This window comes from Podarcis bocagei (genome assembly GCF_964188305.1).
Source record: "Podarcis bocagei genome assembly, chromosome: 10".
Taxonomy (NCBI): Eukaryota; Metazoa; Chordata; class Lepidosauria; order Squamata; family Lacertidae; genus Podarcis; species Podarcis bocagei.
The window spans coordinates 30659878-30672332 of NC_138135.1; the positions used below are offsets into that span (position 1 = coordinate 30659878).

Genomic DNA, 12455 nt, shown 5'->3' on the forward strand with positions numbered 1-12455 from the left:
TTTGATTTTCATTTGCAATGTTTTCTGTCAAAGTGCCAAAGGGCCACAATGCCTTCTGGGCAACCTTGCAGGGACCGCATCCCAGTAGTGGGTGGAGCCAAAAACAAAAGTGGGACGGCAATGATTCTTTTATTTTAGCTTTGTACAATAGGCCAGTTTCTACACGCATCCCTCTGTACTATCCATCAATACAAGCAAAAGGCATTATCAGAGTTCAATGACACCTGCCAAGCAACAACTCTGGATGTGAAGCAGAGCCAGTGAGGTTTGTGGCCTGGGAACACAGAGGAGCCTGGATGACCAAATTTGCCCCCCAGTCTGAGAATCCCCACTTTGAGACATGCTGTAAACCACTTAGAGGTTTTTCTGAAAATATGAATTAGTACAGAAACCATCTAAAATAAAGAAAGGTTGAGCAAAATACTTGATGGGAAAGTGGGGAGTAGAGAGATTATGTACAGTACTGCTAAAACCACAAAGTCTGCACACTGTAATAGACTGATTTGCAGACTTCATGAGATTAACCTTTGGTGACAACAGGTTTCAGGTTGCACCAAGGCTGTTGGAATAAAGCAACATTCAGATACCCCACTTTGCAGGGGAGGTTTCTATAATATAAAGTGTAGTTGGATTAAGTATCACTGGGTAAAAAGCACCGTGACCCAAGGAAATTGCACATGCCACAGAGTCCTCTGTAAATCAGAGTTAACAACCCCAATACCATATTAGTGAGCGATCATGATAAATGGAAGCAAAAAGGCTTTAAACCTGTACAAAAAGTTAGCTATATTAGTAGTAAAAAGTTATTTATTGTAGCTGCTTAAAGAAAAATAAACATTAAAAGGTTCACAGAAACTGAACTACATAGCCATAGCAGCTAATTATTGAGAATGTAATGTTTTAAAGTTATTGCCTAACTAAACCTCAGGAAACGCAAAGGAAGAGATGCATTTTGAGAAGTTCCTTATACGGCAGAAAAGTTAAGGTTGTATCATATCAGGAGACAGGAAGGAATAGAAAATCAAAATTGGGCAAACTTGTAAACACATTCCATTTTACAGGATCAGGTCTTTCTAAAAACAACACATATGCATGTCATTGTAGGTGTATGAATCTCTTCCAGTCAGACAATGGGGGACTCATTACTACTTCTGAACATTCATTTATTTGGAATGATCTTGGAGTCCATAAGATCACAAGTAACAGAAATAAAAATAAATTTTAAGCAGGTCACTGATGAGTGAATGTCATTATCAGGAATATTGTATCAGGGAACTACTCCGTGCAAATATACTTGTCAGGGCCAGTAGCCATGGCAACTCAAGGTATAAAATACATCTTAAATCTCAAGGGTTAGATTTCCTTTCCTTAATCAACACCCAATAAAGATTAGCACAGGCCCAAATGAATTGAAAATTAGAGCACTGACTGAGTCACTGTTGAACTAAAAAACTGCATACAAAACTTGTAGATTAGGAGACAATTAGTTACTACATAGGAACCTAGGAAGATGCCTTATACCAAGTGAGGCCATTGGTCCTACTAACTCAGCATTTTCTACAGCCACTGGCAGTATTCTTCAGCATTGTTGCCAGGATTCTCTCTCAGCTCTACCTTGGGATTGAACCTGGGACCTTCTGCATGCAAAGCAGATATTTTGCCACTAATACTCGCTTCATACTTGGCTCACCCAAGATGCTTATTTTCCAAACACACAAAACTATCAAAGGAAAGAAAATACTCACATGTTGAGTGGGTCAGAACTGTGATAGAGACACTGGCAAGTATAGGTAAAGGGACCCCTGACCATTAGGTCCAGTCGTGGATGACTCTGGGGTTGCGCCGCTCATCTCGCTTTATTGGCCGAGGGAGCCGGCGTACAGCTTCTGGGTCATGTGGCCAGCATGACTAAGCCGCTTCTGGCAAACCAGAGCAGCGCACAGAAACGCCGTTTATCTTCCCGCTGGAGCGGTACCTATTTATCTACTTGCACTTTGACGTGCTTTCAAACTGCTAGGTGGGCAGGAGCAGGGACCAAGCAACGGGAGCTCACCCCGTCACTGGGATTCGAACCACCAACCTTCAGATCGCAAGTCCTAGGCTCTGTGGTTTAACCCACAGCGCCACCCGCGTCCCTACTGGCAAGTATAGCCTCAGAGGAAAAAATGGCCTATATATAAACATCCTTAATTGTACACTGCCTAGCTTAAAATCATGGTACAAAAGATCTGTACTCTAGCCATCAATGTGAAAAAGTGCACGTCTATTTTACTACATGTACACACTGACAACCTTCATTTTTTTTATGTGCTGTAAAGCAAAGAAAGACAGATATGTGCCATTCCCCATTCCAAAGGGGAGAAACTGTGTAGGCAGACTGCCACATGTGACAAAGACTTCACTGTGCAAAGTCTTACAAGAGTCCATGTATGGGGAGCACAGAAGGGCTGATCCATGTGACAAGACAGCAACAAACAGCTAAATGGATGTTAGAATGAAACACTTTGAAGGGAACAAATGGAAATCAGTGAAGTCTGGCAAAATATCCCTTTTACAGAGTCGGGCTCAGTTGCAGCTTATGTATAAGGCAGCAGTAGCATATGCTTTGATCCAATCAGTGCCCTGAATATAGAACTCAGGACAAACGCCAATTTCTCTCCTCCTGTACCCTTGGCCACTTTGAACCATAGCTCTCTGTCAAACTGATTAGTACCCCAAAATTAGATCCACCAAGACAACTGCAACCCTCCTCTCAATCTCCTGTATGCCAATAAGGCCAGAGTTCTTTTCTGAGACTAGGGCTTGCCAATCAGAAGGTTGGTGGTTCGAATCTCCGTGACGGGGTGAGCTCCTGTTGTTCAGTCCCAGCTCCTGCCAACCTAGCAGTTCGAAAGCACGTCAAAGTGCAAGTAGATAAATAGGTACCGCTCCGGCGGGACGGTAAACAGCGTTTCCGTGCGCTGCTCTGGTTTGACAGAAGCGGCTTAGTCATGCTGGCCACACGACCCGGAAGTTGTCTGCGGACAAACGCCGGCTCCCTCGGCCTATAGAGCGAGATGAGTGCCACAACCCCAGAGTCGTCCACGACTGGACCTAGTGGTCAGGGGGTCCCTTTACCTTTACCTAGGTGACAACTGACAGCAGTTGTCTCCCAGGAATAAGCACAAGATCTTCAGAAGAGCAAGTGCCTAAAAACCATACACACAGTTGCTACCTCTCTACCCATTATGAGCTGCACAGCAGCCCACCCTTATATGCCCTAACACTTTACTACTTTAGGGGGGAAAGCTTAGTGGTAGAAGAATCACTCTGCATGCAGAAGGTCAATCTCCAGGTAGGGCTGGGAGAGACCTCTGCCTGAAACCCTAGGAAGTTGCTGTCAGTAAGTGTAAACAGTACTGAGCTAAATATACTAAGGGTCTGGCACAGCAGAAGTTAACTTCATATGTCCCTAGGTATCAGCACATTGTATGCATTCTCTACCACAACTGCTGCAGGGCCCCCTTTTCCAGCTGAGGAGTTATCTCTAAAGTCTCTATTCAGTGCAGCAGATGGAGCAACAATGCCAACAAGTAAACAGTGTCAGCATCTTACCACTGAACACAGTCCATGCTAAGTCACGTATAAACAATTGAATATTCTTGTTTCCATGGCATCAAGCTCATGAGAGCATTGCTGCCACTTTTGACGAGAGTTGAATTAAAGCTACCTGCTCAGTATATTCTGAACTGAGTTGGGTCTTACTGTGAAGCGTCCTTCTGGTAGAGCATCAGGCATTGCCTTCAAGAGGAAAAAAATTCTGAGTATGGTGTTTTTGATTTGCAGCGCGCCCAAGGATGGAGAGATCACTGCTTCAGTACATGCCTTGCCTGTATAATCCATTCCTCTACTGGCCAAGAACAGAAATTTGGCCTTAGTATGAAGCATTCTTCTGGCTAGTGGAGAGTAGGGTGTACAGCCTCAGTACAGAACTGAGGCTATAGGGGGTGGAAAGGGCTCCTCTTCAGGGGTCCTTAGGCATTTCCTGTTCGCATGGTAACCCAGCCAGCATAGAGAAGACCATTAATGGCATCTCTCTTACCTGTACTCTATAATGTTTCTTTCATTCTTTTTCTATCCACTATTCAGGATACCAAACACAGTGCCCAGCTACTTGCTGGTTTAGCTGTGTGACAAACTGGAAATTGGTAGAAGGCTTGCTAGCTACTAATTGTTTTGGGTTTGCTTCTTGTTGTTTTTAAACACAAGTGCTTTTTGACTCTGCTTCCAGGAGGAGTTTATCTTTGTCTGCAAGCTCCACTCCTCCCCTGACCGAGAATCACCTGTTCGCAGCATCACATGTTGGAGGCTTGAAGTGCAACAACTAGGCAATTCAGAGGTTCTTAGTTGTCAGCATTCTGATTGGTTGAAAGTAGACGACAGTACTTTTTTATATCCCAACTACCTTATGTGCAGCTGAGCTTTGTTATTTTGCAGTCTTAGTTTTACTGCTCTTTTATACTGAGGTTCCAGATACAGAAGCAGCAAGCCAGGTGTCTACATGAAGAGTGTGTTCAGCTTGGATCAAACGCTGTACATGATTTCTAATATATCTTCCAACACAAATACACAAGAGTCAAGCCACTCCATCACAATGTACTACAAAAACACTACTAGGGAAAGTACTGTTTAGTTTAGAATGTAGACAGGGGGAAATTGTATAAGACTGGGGACATGTAAGATTTAGTTAGATCCTATAACTAGCAGAAAAAGTCATTACTCACGTAGATAAGCCCTGAGTAGTATCGCTCCTTCAGATTGTGCAACACTGAGGCCTCATTCAGGCAGGTCAGTTCAGCCATATCTTCCACTTTCGAGAACTTGGGTGGGTTCATCTTTTGGATATCATCTTTGTTGACTCTCACTTTCTTCCCATTCTCTGCAAGCTCCACAATGGCTTCATCTCCTACTTCTTCCTTCAAGCTAGCAGGCTCAAAACCATTTTTCTCTGATGGGACCCACACCAGCTTCTTGGCAGCCCAATCAGCCTGAGCAAGAGGGTTGTTGATGAAGTTTCTATCCACATAGAGGTATTTGTCAGCATCTCTCTGAGCCATGGTGGTTTATAACCAGGGACCTATGAAAAGAAGAAGTTGCAATGTTATTACCTTGCCAACATTTTGACACTACAACCTTTGAGTCATCTGAAATAGGCACCAATTCCCTCACCAACACAGATTTCAAATATTCGACCATGTTACTGCTTAAATGCCATGCAGTCATTAGAAGTAGGCTCATGTTGTCAGCTTAAACACTCTATAGAGGCAAGAACACTAGAGATGACTGAATAGATATTTTAGGTCCTTGTAAAGGGGTTCTGAGTAGACAAGGTCATTGACTCCAAGTTGCATGCCCAGATAAACTATTCACCTATTGCTTCCCCACAGATTCATTAGCCCCTGTGGGTCACAAATAGGCAGTGACCGGATGCATAAAAGAATCCAATTACTCAAGCAAGCAAGCAAGCAAGCTTGAAGGCACACACAAGAAGCTGGCAACTACATATCAACACAATGTGGTAGTGCTACAATTAGCCTCCTCCCCCTAAGCCTTAACTAGACTGGGGGGGGCAGCTTCACATAGTCAAAGTGGTTTCCCCCTCAGTTAAAAACAGCTATTTAAAATGAATGGGTCACACCTGAGGAGAATAAACACGTTCTACCCCAATGAAACTGCAAAATGATATTAAGTTATGCCAAATCATAGGAAATACAGAGATGAAAAACTTGCTAAGGTTAATAACTTCTCAGTAGTTATGATACAACCCAATTTCTTATCAACATTTGTCAGTTCCCTGGAACAAATGTAAGATATCTCAAGAAATACTGACTAAGTCTACAGTGGTCTACAGTTATTTACAGCATACAGCAGCTATTTACAGACTGGCACCCCTAGCATGGGTAGGAAAGCAGGTATTTTTTCTTCCTATCTAGAAATTAGAATTCCTTTCTTTGCTATTACGCCTACAAATGATTAACGTGGGCCGCCAGCCTCACTCAATCCCTTGTGGCATCTGTTAATAGCCTGAAAGTAAAAGTAAAACCTCCAGGCTGGCAGGAGACTCACCCTGACTAGAGCAGGGGTGTGAGATTAGAAAAAAGTGGCTGCCAGGTAGCCACTTCTATTTTTCAACAAGGAGAAAAAAACCTCAGAACTACTTTAGGAGGTGAAAGGCAAAGTAATTTTATACTTGCCACTTTATGTGGCTCACTATGCAACACAAGTGTTCCATTGTATTAGGTATTTCAAAACCTTACAAACTTCCTGTCTCTCTGCATTGTGTGTGCATGCATACAGCTGTCAAGAACCAAGCTTTTCAGCCAGCCTTTGCACACCAGTGTCAATACTGCTGCATGCTGCTAGCCAAAGCTGCCCATGAAGACATTTAGAATAAAAGTGGTCTCCCTACAGAGTCAACCAAGTTACAAAATAGTTGGTAAACTGCAGCAAGACTTGTTCAAGGACATACTGTGGATATACGTTTCCATTAAGCCTTAGAAAGAAAGAAAGAAAGAAAGAAAGAAAGAGAGAGAAAGCCATCAGTTTTATGTCACCTTAGTCTCAAAAGCAAGTATTTAGATAGCTTGCATTCACCTAAATATGCATTTACTTATGATTAACCATGCAAACAAGGCACTTTGGATTTTGCTAGAAATTGAAAACATAAGAGGAGTCTGCTGGATCAGGCCAATCGCCCATCTAGTCCAACATCCTCTCACAGTGACCAACCAGATGCAAATTGGAAGCAATTAAACAGGAATAATGTGCTGGGGCTATATTTAATACAATAAAACCAATGTGAAGCTCCTACTGGCAGAATTTGCTGGAGACATCAAAAAGCAAAAAGTTACATTATGTAAAACCCAATAAAAGCTCTTCAAACAAACAAGAACTATCCTAGAGCCAAGTATTTCCAGTGATACACCATGCTTCATGATGCCTAATCATAGTGTTGGAGCCAAAAATATGCCACAGGTCTTTGCTAAAATAGGAGAAAACTCTGGTGATTTAGGTCCATAAATTTGTCACTCAGGAGCCAAAGGAAAAGGTGGGGAATAATTCATTGTACTGTATTCAGAATTGTATCAAGGCTGGCAAGGCAACAGCTGCAGTCTAAACTTCTGCTACACAGCTTCCTGCAATTGCAACTTCCAAGAACCTAACTACTTGCCTTTTTTGGCCATAATTGAGCAAGACACACCAGGAGAATGAGCGCTTCCAGCTGAATTTGGTTACTTTCAGTTTCATCATTTCCTGAAAACTAACTGAAGAGCTGTATAGTCAGCTTAAAATATTCTTCTATTTCTTTAGGCCCTTTCTGCTTAGAATACATCTGGCATGGTTTTGTCATTCCTCATGCCTTCAGAGAAAAAGAGTTATTTTGGGTGACAGCCTTTGAGATGCATGACATTCTGGAAATTTTACTTCCATGTCCTGTGCACAGTCTAAGTCACTAGGTATCTTCAGCAGCAAGGACCTAGCATTGAAATTCAAATCCCATAAGCCCCTGGTACAGCCATGGGGGAATATTAAACATGCTCCTGAGCACACACCAAATTCACACAGAAGGTGGCAAGACTGAAAAGACCTAGCCAGCATAAGGAGAGAAAGAACCTTGGAGTGTTTTCAGAATCCGCTTTAGTTCACAGGGCTTCTGTGAAAGACAAATCTATGTGTTCCTTGACTACAGGACATTTGAAAACCAAAAAAGGAACTATTAATGTCTGTCATTACTAAATGCAAAAAGAAGAGTGCAAACAACAGAGTAAGGGTGGGACAATGTCTATAAGATGAACAGCAAGGGACCAAGAAAAGGAAAAATGTTAGACCTTCCTTAAGTCACACATATGATGATCTAGTAGAGACTGTAAGCTTTAACAGGAAATGGCAACAGGCCAGTTGTAGGATGTGAATAAGTTCACACCACATCCTGACAGCAATTATCAGCAGTACACCAAGTGACACACACTAGTTATCATACACCCTAACTGAACCAATTGCCCCTTTATGCTGTCACAACTATGAGTTCTCTCCATGGAATAACTTGGATTCTGTACTTATTTTTCTTTCTTTCTTTATGCCCATTTTGTTATTGGTTGTCACCTGTTAAATATATTTTTAAAAAATGCATTATTAAAAACAACTATGTTACCTAATTTAGTGTTCCATACTTAGCGAAAGTCAGCTGTAGCACAGGTCCGTATTGTCTACTTCCAGAAAAGGTAACTTATTAAACACTGAATGTGTGCTGGAAAAATGCTGAGAGATCAAAGACTGCACCTTATCGGTATCATTAACATGAACTGCACATCACTTTATCAGCATTATGAGCTGTGAAAAGGTACCACATTTTAACCAACTGTTGGATGTTTATCACAGGAAACACTTTTCAACCATACAAGTCCACTTGAACAGAATTGCTTTTGGGACTCTGCCATTGCTCAACAAGGTCAGTAAATTAATATAAAAGACCATAAGCAACAAATCTGCTTAACAAACAGGAAATTTGGTCTCAGACTGATGGGGGTATGGTACTTGAATGTGTCCAATGAATATTATGTCTGCTTTCAAGAAAATTATATTTTATATTACACACACACACACACGGCATAGGATTTAGTTAAAGGGGGTGGAATAACTGTTCAAGTTCACAGCACACATTTATTTGTAGCACATCATATTTTCCCCTTCTTCCTTTTTTTTTTTTTTTTTTTTTTTTTGCTTGCTAGTGATGCTGCTCCATTTTTATCAATGCAGAACAGATTTTTGACCATTTGCTAGTTAATGTATTTTTCAGGAATTTTCTTTCAACTTAAAGCAGCTTTCCCTACCTGATGCCCCCCAGAGGTTTTGGACAAAGATTCTCAACAACCCTGACCATGACCATGTTGGAGGGCACTGGGTTGAGGAGTGCTCTCCCAGCGCTATTTTTTTATTTTATTTTTTTGAATGGAAGCCAAGTTTCTTAAGATGTTAAAGGTGCACAGACTCCCCAATGGAGGAGCTGCTGAATCCCCTGCTCTAAGCAAGCATTATCTTACTGGATACCTCCTGCTGTACAATAAGATGATACAAGTTAGTGGAAGCCAACATAAATGTTAAACTGAACAGTAAAACTCAACTAAGAAAGAAGTTTGGGTCCACTATGCAGAATCCAGCTTGTTCCTAGAACTGATCTGCTAATTACAGATATGGCATCAACATCTGCAGTCATGGCAGAACGCTAAACAGCAAGAGTATTGGGCAGGTAGCCACCCCTTTGATGTTGAAAGAGACCATAATGAGATTTGCTGGAGCACATGCAACAGCAGAAGTTTGGGAGAGACTCTTTCCTGTGCTCCTGCCCACTGGGCTCTTTACCATTCTATTGTAAAGCTGGGCTAGTTACAGGTGTGTGGTCCCTGTTACCATCCAGACTTTGATTCAGTCATATCGAAGACATCTAGAAGCAACTCAGATCATCTCAAGCACGTAGGGTTAAGGGAGACTGTAGGGCGTTTCAGCATTCTCAGAGCAAACATTTCTTTCTCACATGAGCAAAAAAACATTTCAAATGAAGCACCTTCACCTTCCTTTACTCATAATATTGTAGTGTACCACAGCCACAGTCCTTTCAGTATAGATGTGAAGTGAAGACAATGGGAAAGGTGAGAGGAGTTGCATCTTAGTCTAGCCATGCATGCAGACATTACAAAAGTTAATTAACACCATAATCAGCCATGGGAGGGAATACAAATGCAGCCTCTGTGGTGCATATATTTGATGGAGGCACATGGCAGGAATGGGCAAACTTTGAAACACCCCACACAGATGCTGCTGCACTACAGCCTTGACCACTGGACTATGTCAACTAGGGTTGATGGGACTTTGAGCCCAACAACATCTGGAAGGCCACAGGTTCCGCATCCCTGCTCCAAAGAGTCACATATATTCCCAGTAATCCTTACAGTCACCTTGTTAGGGTAGGTTGTTGTTCTCCTATTTAAAATGGGAAGTCAAGAGAACACAGAACTGTATAAGAGCCAAACTGGTCATGACAACAGCAGACTCATGCATGACTACCAAATTCTAACAGAAGGTGGAAAGTGAACTCTTCTTACTAAATCACCTCCCCCAATATGTTCCCCCTTGCTGCAAAGGGTAAAAGCAGCTTGCGCAAGAAGAGTGTGGTAACAGTAAGGATTTGGCAAACGTCTCACCCAGCCATAACACAGAGTTGCGACACACAATTAGTATTCTGCAGAATCTGAGCTGCACTGTGCCACCTACTGGGTACGTAACCAAATGATGGCTTTCGAACCAGGGATTTCCTAGTTCACCAGCGCCCCACCCACCTTCCCATAGTTATACCATGCACCCCACACACTATGGAACCTGCATCTCTATTTTAGGGAACATTTCAATACACTATTTGCTGAACATGCACAAGAGATCCTTTCTCAACTCCTGAGCTTTCTACAGGATCCAGGTGTTTCAGATGAAGGTTGACAACTGAATACACCATCTGCACCACAAGACTGGGAAGGAGAGGGTGAGATACAGTCTACCTTTCAGGAATCTAGACATTCCATTTGCTGAACCCTTTCTGCAGGATTTCTAGTATTAAAGGTTTGTGAGAACCTGCCCCCTGAAAAAAAGTGAAGCTTCCTTTAGGCTTCAGAAGCATCTGGAAAAACAGGACACACTGCTTGCCGTTTATTTCTCCAGTACTATTTGTATTACCCCCTTGGCCTACTGTTTACTTTATCAGTGGCCACAGAATTGCTTTTGGGACTCTGCCATTGCTCATCAAGGTCAGCACATTAATATAAAAGAGTATAAGCAGAAAGACTGCTTAACAAACAGGAAATTTTGTCTCTAAATGACCATGCTACTTGAATGTATCCAATGAATATTAACCCACACAGTTTTTCCTGATTTAAGCATTGCACACTCTTGCAAATAGGTAACTGCACAGCATGCCCCAGGCAAAGTTGCTGGAGAGTGAGAAGACAATAACCTTTTCAGTTGTAGTTAAAGCCTCATCTTCAGGGAAAGATGACAGTTCATTTTTACCCGTTTGGAGTATTTAACTATTGAGCCCTAATATGACCTAAGCAGTTAGTTCTTTCCCACCTAAATCAAATGCAAAGCCTTGCAACAGAATAGCCCAAATGAAGTCTGTAATGAAATTTCTGGGGGAAAGTTGTTCCCAGAGTTATACTGCACTTTGTTCTGATAGAACCAAGCTTCTATTGCTCAAGCAGTCTGAGCACGGTTTGCTCAAGTGTAAGGGGGAGGGGGAAGCAGTAAGATATAATTACACAGCAAATGCTACCTAACTGGTAAGTGCAGTGTGTAGGTTAAGCAAGGGGTGAGGTGGTGAAAGTGCACTATGTGATCATGATCTCAAACCTATTGCTTACAGGACAAAGCCCGATTCACTGGGTATTCTCCTGAATCTGTGGGGAAACTGAGCCTCTGATTCTCAGGAGCAACACATTCAATTACTCTCAAAATCTGAAGCACACAAACTACGGTACTTAAAGACAGAGGCATGTAGAAACTTATACAGCTTATAAAGATGTTTGAGCTTCATTTGTCAAACATTGTAAAAGCAAATTCATGTCTCACATTTCCTTTGGACATGCAAAGTTGTCATCTGAAGTCTTTATGCCCAATTTTCTCCAATTTAATTGTACGTGGGGGCATTGCTGTATTCCCCATACCTGTGCATTCTGTAACACAGAGCAATTGAAGCAGAGAAATCTGTTGAAAGTACTCAGTGATTAATTGAGGTGACAAGTACGGCAGTACACTCCTTGACTTTTGAAATTATGAAATGAGAGGCACTCTGATTAGCAATATCCTGTTGCTGATGTTGCGCAGTAAAAAAGGAGTCAGAGCAACTGAAAATTAGTTGCAAGATCAAAATTGAATGCTGAGTTGGGAGAACCACATTATAACACAAGTGAGAAGCCAGAGGGCTCTATAGTTCACAAGTTCAAGTTGCTCCTCATACAGGCACAGCCTTTGTTTCAATGATAAGTATTTCACAACACTCACATACACACACACTTTTTTATAAAAGCAATGTTAACTGCAATGAGGCGCCTTTCTGTGACAATGGGAAAAAAATAACTGTCAAGGCTTTCACACAAACTAAATATGGTGTGTCACAATAATACTTGATATGCAGTGCAATCCTATACAGGTTTACTCAGAAGCAAGGTCCAGTGAGTTGAGTGGAACTAATACCTAGGTAAGTAAGCATAGGATTGCAGCCTCAAGTAACTGTTAAAGTCTCTCTCTCCAGGAATCTGAGCTCTTTCTCAACATTCAAGTAGTCTCCTTTTTTTTTTTTTTTTTTGCAGCTGTATGGTACTTGGATGCACTACTTCAGAGCACTCATTTTTAAGTTTAGTTTATTATCCCAG

At 41.8% G+C, this 12455-nt stretch overlaps 1 protein-coding gene across 2 annotated transcripts in view; it reads right to left on the reverse strand.

Annotated features, from left to right (window-relative positions):
* The window catches only part of MYH9 (myosin heavy chain 9), an 82183-nt gene that overhangs the window by 47369 nt on the left and 22359 nt on the right, over positions 1-12455 (reverse strand). For both annotated transcript variants that reach the window (XM_081210985.1, XM_081210984.1), the window contains exon 2: positions 4764-5116. In XM_081210985.1, coding sequence (XP_081067111.1) covers positions 4764-5096 — 333 coding nt within the window. In that variant the 5' untranslated portion in view covers positions 5097-5116. The remainder of the gene's footprint in view (positions 1-4763; positions 5117-12455) is intronic.